At 40.7% G+C, this 16,516-nt stretch overlaps 1 protein-coding gene across 3 annotated transcripts in view; it reads right to left on the bottom strand.

Moving 5' to 3' along the window:
* Positions 1 to 16,516, bottom strand: part of LOC116057228 (protein kinase C beta type-like) — a 58,179-nt gene that overhangs the window by 17,153 nt on the left and 24,510 nt on the right. Inside the window, exons 3-17 of one of the 3 annotated variants that reach the window (XR_004897208.1) lie at positions 15,037 to 15,119; positions 13,661 to 13,772; positions 11,482 to 11,610; positions 11,012 to 11,168; positions 10,491 to 10,625; positions 10,235 to 10,331; positions 8,579 to 8,722; positions 8,325 to 8,498; positions 8,115 to 8,206; positions 7,542 to 7,604; positions 7,288 to 7,426; positions 7,108 to 7,188; positions 6,914 to 7,021; positions 3,404 to 3,544; positions 2,065 to 2,961 (exon numbers count right to left, since the gene is read on the bottom strand). Coding sequence is in view for 2 of the 3 variants with exons in the window: in XM_031309620.2 (XP_031165480.1) it covers positions 2,809 to 2,961; positions 3,404 to 3,544; positions 6,914 to 7,021; positions 7,108 to 7,188; positions 7,288 to 7,426; positions 7,542 to 7,604; positions 8,115 to 8,206; positions 8,325 to 8,498; positions 8,579 to 8,722; positions 10,235 to 10,331; positions 10,491 to 10,625; positions 11,012 to 11,168; positions 11,482 to 11,610; positions 13,661 to 13,772; positions 15,037 to 15,119 (1,808 nt within the window). In the remaining variant the exon portion in view is untranslated. Of the gene's footprint in view, positions 1 to 835; positions 2,962 to 3,403; positions 3,545 to 6,913; positions 7,022 to 7,107; positions 7,189 to 7,287; positions 7,427 to 7,541; positions 7,605 to 8,114; positions 8,207 to 8,324; positions 8,499 to 8,578; positions 8,723 to 10,234; positions 10,332 to 10,490; positions 10,626 to 11,011; positions 11,169 to 11,481; positions 11,611 to 13,660; positions 13,773 to 15,036; positions 15,120 to 16,516 lie in introns of those variants that run through there. The other 2 variants (XM_031309620.2, XM_031309622.2) reach the window with 2 other exon arrangements.

Below are 16,516 nucleotides of genomic sequence, written 5' to 3'. Positions count from 1 at the left end.
GGTTTGTACATGTTTGTAAACAGTTGATACACTGTAAGGATTTGTTCATGTGTGCAATAAAATATAATTAAATATGACTGTGATATTGTGTCATCGTGTCATTCATAAGAGGAACTCCACATTCAATAATTATTCCCATTAACTAGCTAACAAAAAAATCCATCCTTGGAAGAGATCCTGTCTCAACAGTAGGTCGTGTGGCTTAACTTCATATGTTTAGATAAGGACTGTTTTTGAAAAGCGACCCGTTAACTTCATTTATATAATATTTCTGTATTTCATAGGCCTTTAAAAAAAATATTTCCCATTAGTCCTAAACCTTTGCCAGCTAAACATCATGGTTCGACAAAAGAACCGAGTTGTTTTTAGTTTTTTTCGGTGCTCACTAAGTAGTAGTCGTTTAAAATGCAGGTTTCAATTTCTAACAGCAAGTGCTGCAGTTTGATGTAGATGAAGAAGAGTGAACCCCAGGAACACGCTTCATTTTTTCAGAAAGACCAATGAAAGAAATGTTGAATGAGAAATTGCGTAAAGTTACAAAGGCTAGTGGAAGGGGGCTCCCTCCCTCCCCGATAGCAAAATATTTTCAAAAAGTCAGTTGAATGGAAAATTGACGTTTTTACGCTTCGGTTTTTGTACATATTAAACAAACAAAACACAATAGCTTTCCCCGTTTCCAGTTTTTATGCTAAGCTAAGCTAAGATAGTCATCTCTCCTGGCTTTAGCTTAGCTTCCACATATGAGAGTGGAACTGATCTACTCAACGAACTCTCAGCCAAACCAAATAACCACATTTTGGGTGTAGCAGCAGTAACAAGGCAAATACAGCAGAAGTAGTCTGGTAGGCACCAGTGAGTATATTATCAGTTTCCAGTCATACAGGTCAATTACACAATCCACAGAAGCATCCCTCTCATCCAGAACAATTTATCCAAATATCTCTTTGATATAGAACTCCATATATATATATATATATATATTCTTTTTCTATGTCATATCTCTCGTTATGTCACGATTGATTCGTCACCATCATCACAATAAACGTTTACTTTTACCACCTGGCAGAATCAATCGTCTTTATCAGTGAGCATCTTTGTGTATCTGTGACGTCACCTTGATGCCGCCTCAACTTTTCGATACGAGTTCAAAAAACAAGATTTGACACATTGTTACAACCCTGCAGTGTTACACAGTTACAAAAAAAGATAATACAACCTGCCTCACAATGAACACACGTCTTCATTCATTTTATATATTAAAATTACTTTCCAAAGGTATTGTATTGTTGGAGAACAGATAAGCTATAATGCATATTCTAATAATTATACATGTACTGCAAAATGGCACAAGATGGCTGCCCTTCATCACAGTTGTTGAGGACAATATTTTTCCACATCCTCATGATTCTGAATCCTATTTTGGCACTTTTGGACATCCTAACAAACTACCAGCTTCACAAGACTCGGCATATGTGAAATTCTCCCAAAACAAATGGTTGTTTGCAAGCTTAGATATGTCTTTAAAAACACAGTGTAATGTGGTGAAGGTTTCAGTGATGAATCAGGAGAAAAGTAATGAGATTTCAATCAAAAATCACTACCTTGACGCAGACCTACACTCTTGCTGACCGCATGTATAAAGACTTCTATCCTCTGACTGGTTACAAAATTAAATCAGCAAAATAAATGTAAGCTCACCACAACACTGACTGAACAGAAAGAGTAGAATATTTGGTCCTATAGACAAAATAAAGTCAACATTAGGAAACTGAATAGTAATCAGATAATCATAGCAAAGCAATTGGTCAGTTTTTACTTACTTACACCGTATGAACATTACCAAATATGTGCTCATAGTACACTCATCAATATTACTGATAGGTCAATATGCAATCACAGGGAGGGTGACACGAAGACAGAGCAGGTTGGAGTCGGCCCTGACGTGGGCCCCCGACATGAACCTGCTGGCGTGAGCAGCCGGGCGGCGTTCAGGAGCGGGCAACATTTGTGTGCCAAAGATTGAAATACAACCAGTAGAGCTAATATGGGAGCAGCCAGTGTCACAAGACGATGTCACCGCTGGAAACAAGACTAGTCTCCTACTGGCAACTTGACACGTGAATATCTGATTAATTCTCCTGATTGTTACCGTTTGAGCAGCTGTCCGCATTTTCATCGGAACTTTATTTTTAAGAAATAGTAATGGTATATTTAGGGAAATGTGCTTATTCGATTTCTTTTCCGAGAGTTAGATGAGAGGATTGATAACAGTCTTATGTCTGTACCGGAGACAGGAGGTGATTAGCCTAGCTTGGCATAAATATTGGAAGCTGGGGACATCTCGCCTGGCTATTCTCAAAAATACAGCTCGTACAGACGTTTGATTTGATTTGTTTAACCCGTACACGCAGAAAACAACGACAATGTGTTTTTTTACGCTGAAAACTCTTGAGCGACCACAACAGCCTCGCAGGTAATTAGCTTTAGAGGTGCTAGTAGGCATATTGTTTTACTTTGGAGAGAGAGAGAGAGCCAGGCTAGCAGCTTCCCCCCCTGCTTCCAGTCTTTATGCTAAGCTAGGCTAATTTCCTCCTGGCTCCAGCTCCTTAATTTATGCAAAGACATGAGATCGATATGGGTCTTCTCTTCTAAGTCTCAGGAAAAATAAACGTACTTCCCAAAATGTTGAACTATTCCGTTCACCCTGCCTGGATATGACATCACAGGGACTGTTTTTTTTTTTTTTTTTAAATGTGTGTTTCTGAGGTGTGGGGGGTTACTAGTGCAGCCCAGTGATATGTGGCATGGTCAGTGAGTTGTGTGAGGGTACTCAGGGTTAACAAATGAGAAGCCGTGGAATTCTTCCTGGTCCAGGTTGCCTATAAGCTCCTGATCAGGGGGGGTCAACTCGGGGAGGTGGCGTGTGAAAAAACGATCAAAGTTCTCCGCATCACGCCCACACTGCCATGGAGAGGAGAGAGGTGGAGAGAGAGAGAGAGAGATTGGGGGGGATGGAGTGAGTTTGATGAGGGATGGAAGGGAAAAAAAGGACGACAACAAACAAAGAGAAAAAAGAGAAATACAACTAAAACATGGCATCAACCAATCAAATCACTCACAGCCGAAACTGTGGATTTCCATTGGTCCGCATGTGAGCCAGTGACATATCAGCTTCATCATTGGTGACTACACTACACAAATCTCAGCTAAGCATTTGTCAGAGTAGTGACCAATGGCAGGCAATGGTTTGGTTCGGGGGATGAGCGATCTAATCTATAACTTACCTTGAAAGTTTGACTAGTTGGATGTTATTTCCTTCCTTACGGTTACTTTTTTCTGAGCTAATCAGTGAAGTTGAGGTAATATTCAACAGCTGAAGAGAGTGTGTGTGTAATATACTCACAGCTTTAGGTTTGAAAGGAGGCTGGACCTCTTTATTCTCCAGTTTTTCCCAGTCTATATAGCGAAAGAAGGCGTGTTCCTTGATGTCTCTCTCCCCCTCTGGACCGCAGCCCAGACGCTTACCTGGGTGCTTGGTCATCAGCTAAATTCACACAGATAGACAAGGATAAGACGAGTTTATGTGTGTGTTAGTGTGTGTGTACTGTATACGGTGACTGATCACTACACACTAGCTCCCCTTCACTGCATTAAGGTTGAGGGGCAAAGAAGCAGGTAACCTCCGTTATGGATGCCAAAAAACTGAATTTATTTAATTACCAAAATTATGAATCTGTTACTGACCTACATTCACTTGCATCCCAATTTGCAATAAATGTATATAAACTGGCAATAACTACACCAAATCACAACTTTAACCAGTCAATCAACTAATAGCCCAATATGTTTAAAGGTAACTCCACTGATTATACGCATCAAAGTCTGTATGTGTAAAAAGTTCTGTAAAGCCTTTTGTGGCTGTGTGAAGTCTGATAAATTACCTCAAGTGATGTCAGTTGGTGTTACAACAGGTTGAGATTAAAAAAAATGAATCACGATTCAATTTTTAAACAGCCTAGGGCGTGACACACTGGCTTACAGTTAAACAGTTACAATGCTGACAGCTAAAAGGTGTAGTGTGACAGTATTTCACTGGAAAGGAGTATGCAGCTAAAGACACAGAGGAGACTCTCTGCACTTTGAGACAGCATGGATACTGCTGCTGTGATAAACAACAGTGGTAGTGTTGCGTTTATGCCCGGCTCGGTAAGCCTGTGTTGTGTTCAATCTTGTTGTAAAATATCCTTCTGCCATCTAGTGTTTCTTCTTTTTGTTGTTTAAAGGTCCCATGGCATATAAATTCCACTTTATGAGGTTTTTTAACGTTAATATGCGTTCCCCCAGCCTGCCTATGGTCCCCCAGTGACTAGAAATGGCGATAGGTGTAAACCGAGCCCTGGGTATCCTGCTCTGCCTTTGAGAAAATGAAAGCTCAGATGGGCCGATCTGGAATCTTCCTCCTTATGATGTCATAAGGAGCAAGGTTACCTCCCCTTTCTCTGCTTTGCCTGCCCAGAGAATTTGGCCCGCCCATGAGAAAGAGAGAGACATCATGGCTTGTGTCAGTACCCGATCCATACCGCCTGTAAGATCCGTTCTGCGCATGCGCAGAAACTCGACGTGTTTTACGACACTGCCTGATCAGTTCTACGCTTGCGCACAGCTCTATGGTTACCAGAAGAAAACATTAGACAGTGACAGTAGACCATTATGATGGCAGAGATGAAGTTTACAAGGTGTTTGCTGGAGTTTCCTAAAGTATCTGTTAATGATATACGGAGCGTCGTCTGGCCATCCAGTACAACACCATGTAGCAAATTAAATAAAGGCTTCAAATTTTACGTTTCATCATTTCTTTGCAACATTGAAGGTAATTTGCTAACGCTAGCTAGCCTGAGCTAGAAGCCTTCCTTTGGTGTTTTAAGTCATGACTCCGTCCTGCTTCAGGTTAATCATGCTTGAAATAAAGTTTAATCATGTGTATACCTCTCACTTTATGGGTTTGTACTTTTATGAAAGTATCAGGTAAAAACAGGGCTACAAATGAGATCTCTGTGAGAGACCAGCTAACTCCTAGCAAACTATTATGTAGCTCAATGCTGGACATGTCACCCCAAATTCCGATCACTTTATTTGTATTTGTTTAGTATTTGGTTTAGAAGCCTTTATTGGTGATTTTTTATGGTACAAAGTCCTGCTACATACGTACATATATAGCCAGCTATATATGCTCCGCTATGTCGCGTTAGCATGCAGCTACAATAGTTAGCTATGAGTATGCTAACGTTAGATTGTAGTGGAACGAAGCAGCACTTTCTAACGTCAGAAATCGCAAATAAAGGCTTCTGAACCAAACACTACACAATCGGACATGTTTCAGCAGGAATGTGACCCGGAATTGGGGAGAATTTAACAACATTGCCAGCTAAGATGACATGTTTACTGCCGTTAGCATGTAGCTACTATAGTGGTATACAGCAGTGGTGGCTGGAAGAGCTGTCATCCCATCTTCGAAAGGACACTTAGCTATGTACGTTTACACTTCATCGCATTAATAATATATAGTCTATAGTTTTTAGTCAAGACGAAGTATTAAAAGTAAAACATTAACATAAACAACACAACAACGACGTCGCAACACGGTTTTGGATCAGTGACAACAAGTCTTGATTGTTTGTATGACTATTGTATAATAAAGATTTAATATAGTATATATAATAGATTTAAAAAAGTTGTGATGTTTGGTCGTAAAGTGTTTCAACGCATGCGTGGTACAAATCGCACAGGGACACTTAGTTTTCTACTACGTAATCATGCGCATGCGCAGAACGGATCTTACAGGCGGCACGGATCGGGTACTGACAGCTTGCAAGCAAGCAAAGTGGCAGTTGATCAAGGCCACACCCCCACCCTCCACCTTGCCCCCCCCTCTCTCCTCCTCAATAGCATTTAAAGCTACAGACACAGAAATGGCACGTCATAAGGAAAGCTCATTGTGGGACTGGCTCTAGTGGCTGTAATTCTGCATAAAGGCTGAATTTCGGGAAAGAGACTTCAGATACAGTATTAGGGGACCACTAAGGTCTATATAAAAGATACTTCAGATACAGTATTAGGGGACCACTAAGGCCTATATAAAAGAGACTTCAGATACAGTATTAGGGGACCACTAAGGCCTATATAAAAGAGACTTCAGATACAGTATTAGGGGACCACTAAGGCCTATATAAAAGCATCCAAAGAGCAGCATGTCATAGGACCTTTAACAGAAAATGACTTGTTATAAGTTATTGTTATTACATTTTAAATGAATCATTTAAATTTAACCATATGGCCTTAGCAATAAACAAGCCTTTCTTTAATCTTTATATTTCTTATTTAAGATAAAATACTATTTCAGTTGCACTTTTGATAAGAGGACACATCTGCTGTTTTGCAGTTTATATAAATATAGGAATATTTTTCAGTCATTTCATTCTGTTAAAAAAAATCGTGACAAAATTGTATTGTGAACTTAAAATTGTGTATCGAATCGTGAGTTGAGTGTATCGTTACATCCCTACTATCCATGCTGAGTCCGACAAAATTCTAGGAGTGCAATGTTAATTTGGCGGAGTAGCCTTTTAAATATAATAAAACTGCTCAGTTGGCAGAAAATACAGTGTGACATCTAATAAAAATATATGCCACACATTGGTTAAACTGAATGCTTTAGAAGTGCAATGCTGAATCAGTGGAGTACTCTTTTAACTGGTCCTACTGCACTACCTTGTTATTCTTACGCACTTTGACTCCAAACCGACAGCCCTAACATGGCACACTGTCCAGTGTTCAGAGTGGATATGGAGAGAGTTTAGGGGCCACATTAGGACTGAGTCTCTCTATGTATGTGCATTTGAAAATGTTCCCTCACCCCCTTGCAGATAGCAACAGCCTCTTTGGACATGGATTTCGGGTAAGAGACGTGATGCTCCATGATCGACTGGAACAGCTCATCTTCATCCTCCCCGTCAAAAGGCGGCTGGATGGGCACAAATATACATCATCACTTTACTTGTCACAATTGTTCTGGATAAAAAAAAGTAACTATAGTGATTGTATACAAACCTGTCCAGCAAGCATTTCATAGAGCAGTACTCCAAAGGCCCACCAGTCCACAGACTTCCCATAAGGCTGATAAGCTATGATCTATAAGACACAATGGTGGAGTCGTGAGTCCCATTCAGAAGTAAAAATTAAATAAAAAGGAAAGTGTACCATCAACTATCTCACAGCATGTAAACACACCTCTGGAGCAATGTAGTCTGGTGTTCCACAAAAGGTCTTTGTGGTGATTCCATCTAACATGTTCTCTTTGCACATGCCAAAGTCGGCTATCTTTATATGGCCTTCAGCGTCCAGCATCACATTGTCCAGCTTCAGATCCCTGACACACACACACACACACACACACACACACACACAGGTATTATTCACACCTTTATTCTGAAGGGATTTTAAGCTGTACATGCAGACTTGAGCTGATGCACAGAAGGACTCACCGGTACACAATGCCTTTTGAGTGAAGGAAGAAGATTCCAATGGCAATCTCTGCAGCATAGAACCTGAAACACAGACAAACACCATCTTTTTCTTTTGCATTTTGTTGTTTCGGTACCTCTACTCTACTGTGCAATGACAATAAAGATGAATCCACTAAAAAGCAGCTGCAAGCATGTGACAAATACGTATGCGGGTGTCATGTTAGCAGCTAAATGCCAACTCGTTCTTTAATAAAAGTTCATCTTAAACTGAATTAGTACATCCTTTAACATTTTAGGTTATCAGATCAGCCCAAAATATGGAAAGGGTACATACTGTACATCTATCAATACAATTGAATAGAATCAACTGACAAAGCAAACAGAAGCAGAGTAGATTGGGTGGGAGGAATTAATTAGCAGTAAGAAGAGAAAAGGGTGCACAAGGGTGTGTGTATGTGCTTGTGTGCGTGCATGTGTGTGTATGTGCTTGTGTGTGTGCGTGCATGTGTGTGTGTGTGTGTGTGTGTGTGTGTGTGTGTGTGTGTGTGTGTGTGTGTGTGTGTGTGTGTGCGTGCGTGCGTGCGTACTCACACAGCATGAGGCTCCTTGAACTTGCCGACCTGCTGAATCTGGTACATAAGGTCTCCTCCATTTATATACTCCATGACGAAATACAATCGGTCCTAGAAGACAAAGAAGAAGGAGAAGGAGGAGGAGAATATATGATCAGTGTTGAGTTGCGTGCTGCCATGTTTCTGCATGTGCTTATCTTTGTTCATACAAGATGTTGTGGACCCATACCATGGTTTGGAAACAGGAGTGCAGCTGAGTGAGGAAAGGTGGTTTCCCAGCCAGAGCGAGCACTCTCTTCTCCACCATGGTGCACTCCACGTCATCGTCCTGGATCACCACGTCCTTCTTCAGGATTTTGATGGCGTACAACTCATCGGTGCCCTTTCTCTCAGCCAGCATCACCTGAAGATTATTGCATTTTGTTTTACAGCCACTGGCTACCATATCTCACCATAAAAAAAAACACTACCAATTTTCATCACCTTGCCAAAGCTGCCCTTGCCCAAAACCATGATGAAGTTGAAGTCCGAGAGCTTGACCCGGTCCTGATTGCCATTGCTGTCATACTTGCACACCGAGGAGGAGGAAGAAGAGTCTATGGGCTTCCCTGGCCCCACCCTTGCCCTCTGGAGAGAGAAGGAATAACAGGAAAAAACTGAGATTATGAAGGAAGAATAAATACGCCTCATATTTAAAAAAACAAATAAAAAAACAAGGACAGTGCAAATTAAAGGGATACTTCACCGAATTAGCATTAAGCTTTGTATCAGCAGAAACCCGGTAGTATTTTTGAATGACCGTGCTTCCCTCCCTCATGTCCCCCTGAGAGGAGAGATCTCTGTATTGTGGGTCTGGAAAAAATCTTCCGATGACGTAAAACGACGATTTTTGCATCATCGGAAGATTTTTTGCCCAGAGGCAATGGACTACAGCCAGTAGTAGGAGCTACTTCCGCATGTTTTCAACCCGCCCATAGGGGGTTGGACTGTCGTCTTTCTCCAAAGATTTCTGAAGCAAAATGAGTGTCAGCCATCTTAAATCATCGCTTGCTTCTGAGCAGAAAACTTTTAGATAGATAGACAGATTTATTCATCCCGAAGGAAATTTTAACACCGGGATACATTGGTACAGATTGGAGAATATGCAGGACACTTTATTACAGACGGAATACTTGACACACTACGTGAGCTTCGCCCGCCTGCTATGGAGACCAGCGGTGTTGCTCGTTGCTCAGTACATGCCTCTGGCCGGTAAAGGGACATCATCAGCGGGGAACGTTGAATGAGTGTGCCGGTGGAAAGCTAACGCTAGCTGGCCACCTGTTCCATCAGTCCTGTTTGCAAGTGTCCGCTCATTAGACAACAAACTGGACTACATCCAACTTCAACGAAACTCCCAACGCGAGTTCAGGGACTGCTATGTTTTTGTTGTTGTGGAAACATGGCTGAACAACAGTGTAGTGAACTATCCATCTACCAGGCCGGCTGCTCTGTCGCCGGGTAAGACTAGTCGAGGTAGGCTGGGTTAACACGTATTGGTGCAGAAATGGGCTGCTTGTATCCAACTAACTGCTAACTGCTGGTGGAGTTTGTGACTGTTAAATGCCGACCATTCTACATTCCACGCAAATTTACGGCTGTGTTCATACTCGGTGTTTACAGCCCACCAAGCGCTAATGCTAGTAGCTATGTGTTAGCTGAACTTTACGGAGCATATCATGTGTGTGCACTAAATGTAGCCTGTTTGGTATGGCATTTTTATATAAGGTCGTTTTTATATATTTTAATTGTGTAACCACTTGAGCCACAGTGAAACGTTGTTTTGTGTATATGGTTGAAATGACAATAAAACACACTTGAGTTGAGTTGACTGTCTCTCTGTCTGTCTGTAAACAGTAGGCGTGGCTTGGGATTAGACTCTAAAGCAGCGAAGCAAGTGCATTCTGGGATTTGGTGTCTTTCCACATGAGCCAAAAACACATTTTCTGGCTTTTCTTGGCCTAGAAGCCACCAATTTCTAAAAATAAAATTCACATTTCTACTACATAAGTGACCCAATTTAAAGATATATTCATCTTTCCAACAGTGAAATATCCCTGTAAACCTGTCAATTTTTGTCTCTGTTTTTGTGCGTCTCACCTCAAACTTTTGTCGTAGCTCCTCATTACCGTCTTCTCCATCTGGCTGAACGGGAACATTGAAGTATTCTCCTTCTTCCTGAGACAGCATCTTAAACCTAAACCCCAAAATAAAAACAAAGAGATAATATCCAGGATTATCACTAGACTATGACAAACAGCCCTTAAACATTCACACCCCTGTTCCCTCTGCCTTTGTTATTTATGTCTACATCTGTGTAATTTTTCCAGTTATACACCATATCCTGACATCTTACCATCCATCTACCCCTTGTTTCTGTAGCTCTGAGATCCCAAAGGACAGGGATCCCATGAAGTCATTCCTGCTGGTCAAATCCCAGTCCCAGATCTCCACTGACAGACGGCGGTCCTTGTCGGTTTCTTTTAGTTTGCTAAAAATGAGAGACAAAGGGGGGGGGTGGGGGGGGGGTAAAAAAAATAGGTAAAAAATGAAAACCAAGATCACAATTTGATTTCAAAGCCACAGTCCTCACATCTCTCTATCTCTCTCTATATGAACTGGTAAACACCTCAGCAGGTGACAGATGGTTCATGCCAGTGCCTTTCCTAGCAGACACACAGCAACCCAGAATAGCTTGAATAGCAACAAGCAAGAAAAGGAATGGGGACAAGGTCACTTTCTCATGAGCTCCAGTTAGCTTTGTGCTTTTGTGACTGAAAATGGGGCCAAGAGAGTAACTTATAACCTAAACAAGTCAAGTTCAAATGATGCAGAATATAAGCTAAAGCCTCAAAACTCATCTGAGATATGACTCACAAAGTGAAGGTCTCATTCCAGGTGGGGTTTAGGCAACATTTGATGGTCTTGGTCTTCTGCTTGCTCTCACTCTTGGGATCTGGAATCAGCTTGAGCTTGACATAGGGGTCTGACAGGCCGTTGGGGTCCATGGGCACCAGGTTCCTGGCCTCTTTGACTGCAAGGGGTTGACGAGGACATGGTTACAAAAAGTAAGTAAGAGTCCTGTCCTAAATAACTCTGGCTACATTTGACAACACTTAACAAAGAGTTTAGTTTCTGTTCCATAATCAATACACAGCTGTCTGTGAGAGGATGAGCCGGCACGTGGATTCATGTTCCAGCGGCCATTTGGGTCAATCGTTGGATCATTGATCAACTAATGGACTTTCCAGTTCTGGTCTTAGGCTGATAGTTTGAGAGACACTCAGAGTGTGTGTGTGTGTGTGTGTGTGTGTGTGTGTGTGTGTAAAGCGACAGAGTGCACTCACTGGTGACAGTGAGAGTGTCGTCAGCGATCTGGGCAGAGATTTGGAGGCGTCCTCTCCTCTCGGTGTGATCTGTCCCACACAGGCTCGGGACGTTGGTCACACACCGCTTGTGGATGTTCATCATACAGTCTGAATGCAGACACACAGAAATGCACAGGTTAATTATATTTATATAGCTTCAAATCACAGTACAACCCTCCTTAAACTCTCAAGTCATTATCACGATGTTTTCAGTACTATATAACCAGATTAAAGACTCTTCAGTGTTACACTTTGATAAAATGGGGGACTCACAAGAGAGAGCTTGAAAAAACAATGGCCAAAAATGAAGCAGCAAAGGCTGAGAAACCTGAACTTTAAGTCCCAGAAATACTGGATCCTACACTTCCCATAATGCAACTCAATGGCATCGTTTCATTAGACCCTCCCCGCCTGATAAACACAATTTTACTTTCATCTTAGATTGCTGTTGATTCATTTGCATTGAGTAAAGCTACACAGGAAAACACAAAACACTTTAAATAGTGTATGTCTTAATGATGAGCACTTAATAAAAAAAATACCCCAACACTCTTTATGTAATTTCTCAGTCAGTCCACCAGATGTCAGACTGCTCTGATGTACAAAGCTCCACAGTTTACTCCACTCAGAGGTGGAGAGTGAGAAGGTAACCCTTTGTATGTTTGCCTCTCCATGATGACCTTTCTTATGATAACGTCTTCTGATTCATTGTCTTTTATATTTCCATCAGACAGAAGAAATCATATATATATATATATATATATATATATACACACATACATACATACATACATACATACATACATACATACATACATATATATATATATATATATATATATATATATATATATATATATATATATATATATATATATATATATATATATATTCTCCTATCTGGCTCAACTCAGCTACACTGTCCATTAAAACTTTATAGAGGGAAAAAAACAAGTGTTTGCTGTGGCAGAAGAACACATTTCATCATGGTAGCAAATCTAAAATATATCAATCCCTTGCTTGTGTATTGAGAGCCTTGGGACACTGTTTTAGGTCCCTCCAGTATAAAGTCAGCAGACCGAAAGTTGGTAGGGACTTGATCCGAGTTGGTGACAGGTGAGAAAACCACTGTGGCTTCATACAACTCAGAAACTTAAAATAAATATTGATCCTTCAAAGAGGCAACTTCTGTCAGCCATCAAGAGGCATGTCTCCGTTTGTTTTCCAAGTTCAAATTTAGCCAAATCATGATCATAACCAAAGAAAAGAAACATGTCTGTGTGCAGTTCCAAAAAAAAAAAAGTTTGTTTGTTAATATGAATACAATTTACCCTAGTCAAATGTTGTTTGTTTATGTGATTAATATATAACATAATAACCCCTTTGAGAACTGTATTATATAAGCTACCACAGTATTTTCAGCACCAAACACTTTAACACCAACCTATTTCCTTTTCCTTTTCGCGTATCTGATGACTACATGTAAATGTATAAAAACTGCTTCAAAGGCCAACTCAAAGTCCATCAGACACTGTGTACTACTGCACACTGGTACAACGAGGAACTGTCTACCCACTAAATAATGTTGGTGATTGCTGGAGATTGCATTACAGTAATGTAGAACACTTCCTGTTAATGTCTTTGTTGCCAAAAACAGGGAAAAGGTCAGCAATAAGTATGACACAACAGCATTTACTTATGAGAAGCTGATCATATCTATTTAACTGTCTGTCATTATGCCTCATGAGCAGGTTAATTATTTCAAATGATGTATGCAATGTAAACTCAGAATGTGTTTTTCATTGAACAGTTTTAGCTGAGCTACAGTCCACATATCACAAGCAAGGAAAACAGTATTAATTGGAATGCCTTAAATTACATTGTAAGCAGTCATTTCTCTGATGTCCGCCCTATGGCCTAGACACACATTCAAGTTTTAAATCTATTGAAGTGTGTCAATATGTGAAAGAGTTCAAGGTATTTGTCTAAGAAGTAAATAGTTTGAAATCTATACATTTGTGCAGCAGGCGGCATACGGTCAATAAAGCAGGTAAAATGATAATTTCTGTTTATGGCCCTCTAAAGCACAAGCTTTCATGGGTGTCACATGCTCAATCTGTGTGATCACACACACATTCTCAGATATTTGTGTACGTACGGTCACATTTCATGCCCTGGTGTATCAGCCCGTAGAGAAGGGAGCCACAGTGGTCACAGAACGTCGGGCTGGAGTAAGTGTGGACCTTAAACTTGTGTTTACTACGAGGATCCTGCAGAGGCACAAACACAGAGAGGAGAGAGAAGTCACTTAAATTCATTATTTAAAGTAATTCCGGTCATTTCATTTTGTTGTGCTTAGACCCCACTAAACGATTAAAAACTGCAGTTTCAGTTGTTCCCGGTCGTCTTGTTAGGCGGTTTTCAAAAGGTTGGTTCACCAAAGTTACAAAAACAAACATGTCCTCAGTTACCACTAGTGGTATCTAACCATACTAAACAATAATACAACTGTATAACGTCCACTCTTCTGGAAAGGCTTTTTACAACATTGTGGAACCTGGCTGCAGGGATTTGCTTCCATTCAACTAGAAGTGCATTAGTGAGGTCGGCTAATGATGATGGGTGATAAGGCTCAAATTCATCCCAAAATGTGCTGGATGGGGTAGAGGTCAGGGAGGTTTTTCCACACCAAAGTGGGAAAGAATGTCTTTATGGACCTGGATTTTGCACATGGGTATTGTCACGTTGAAACAGGAAAGCATTTCCCCCAACTATTGCCATAAAATTGGAACCTCTTCATTGTCTAAAAAATTGTATTTTGCATCATTATGATTTTGAAACTTTTTACCTACTTGTCCCTCTCCGACACACCTGTCTCATGTTATAGATGTGCAACATATTTTCTGTTCTGTATCATTATGATTTACCTAAGGGGACCAGAAGTACACTCATGCTATACCTTTGACCATTTAGTGTATCTGTGGTGAACCGATCCTTTAAATGTTGTTTCCATTATGACAGAGAGCAAAAGTAAAATTATTGAGAGAGAGAACACAGTACTGATAGTGTGAGTTTGGAGGATGCTTAGAAATAGGGAAGACTGAAGTAGCTTTGGTGATGTAAGCGACTGGAAGGAGTAAGAGATTAATAAACATCAGTTATACGACTTCAAAATCTATGCTGCTGACTCACAAAAAATGTGCGTGTGTGTAAATGAATGAGAGATGTTGTCTCATTAACCTGAGGCAGCCAGGCAGCACGTTCTCTCTTTACTGACATTTGTCAATGTGATGTGGGGCTGACCGCTCAGCAGGAGCACGACTGCGTATGTGTTCATCTAGCAGCAAATACAGGAACTACATGGGCAGACACACACACACACACACACACACACACACACACACAGCTGACCATGCTAATGTTATTAATAAACATCACTCAACAGCAAAATAATCACTAACTGTGTGTTTAATAAATATCTAACTTGACCACCAGCGATCTGCTTCACTGTGGACTCCCATTTTCTGTACTTACATCGGAGGCAGGTCCCTTGTCGGCCCCCGGACAGGAAAAGGTGACAAATTCATGACAGCGCTTATGGACCACAAAACAGCACACTGGTGGAGGGAAAGAGGGAAAAAAGCAAATGTCAAAATCAGGCTTACTTGCAATGCCAAATGAGGCGATACAATAGCAACAAAGAGATGAATCAATATGTCAATTATGTGGCATTAGTCATTGCACGACAGGCTACTCATATTTCAGCAGTTCCCATTCGTTCCTTCCTTGCTGCAGACATCTATGTTTAGTTTTATGGCTTCAGTTTAAGACGGTTTTAAATTTAACCACAGCATGGTGGGACATCTCCTGATCACACCTCATAACATTAAAGCTGCTACAGGAAACGTCTCGCGGAGGCAGCAGGCTCCACACACCTGATGACTGGTTTGTTCCTGCTCGCTGCTTGAAGTTGTGCTAAAATCATTCAGTGTTGTGACGGACTGAAATAAGTACCCTGCATTCTATCAGCATAATATAGCACATGGTTGCTGACTCTGAACCCCTTTGTAAGGAAATCATTTTTATAAGGAAACTAAATAGACAAAAAGATCTCTGGATGGGTGCCCTTTTGCTGGCGGTTCAAAGGTAGCTACCGTTTTTTTCAACCTGGACCCAATTTTCGATGTTTTTGTGTCTAAGTGACTGATGGGAACAACAATCTTTGACATTGGTCCAGTATTAAGCGAGATCTCTGCAGTCGGCAGCGGCCAAACAAGCTACAATGGAAGTTAATAGGGCAATTGTGCAGCTTGTATTTATGTTCACAAAAGTGCTCGTTTTGCCACTGACGAGCACTTTTGTCTAAGTGTCTGACAACATTATGGAAAGGATTTCTAAGGAGGTCAACCTTTCTGTTTAAACATAAAAACATCCGTGAAATTGCGTTCGCTAAACCCACCAGACTGTAGATGTAAATAAACAGTCATTTTAGCATCATAAAATACACTTGATTCAAAGTCGACAGCAACAAAATAAAACTATGAAAAGCCATTTTGGGTCGTCTTTCCACTTTTCCAACCATCACAACTCTAGTTTTGGTTGAAATAAGCACATAGTTTACCGATTTACATGTGAAAATATGTTGGCTCTATACGCTAAAAGTATTGTTTTTTTTAAATGGAGTCTGGTGGGTTTAGCGCTAGCGACTTAAGAACCATTTCTGGTTAAACAGAAAGGTCTTTAAAAGGTTTTAAAATGTCTATCTCTGTAGGGATTCTTTCCATAATGTTGTCAGACACTTAGAATAATAATCTGAGCCTTTTAGCGGCAAAAACAGCACTTTTAGTGGACCAAACTGACGCTGAACATTTGCCACATAGGGTAACATTGCAGCCCGGTCTGTAAGCTGCCGGGTTACAGTGTTCACGCTCAATACTGCACCAATTTCAAAGATTGTTGTTCCAATCAGTCACTTACACACACAAACATAGGAAAATACCAGGTTGAAAAAAAC

Source organism: Sander lucioperca, chromosome 4 (genome assembly GCF_008315115.2).
Source record: "Sander lucioperca isolate FBNREF2018 chromosome 4, SLUC_FBN_1.2, whole genome shotgun sequence".
Classification (NCBI taxonomy): Eukaryota; Metazoa; Chordata; class Actinopteri; order Perciformes; family Percidae; genus Sander; species Sander lucioperca.
This window is presented reverse-complemented; position numbering and strand designations above follow the sequence as displayed.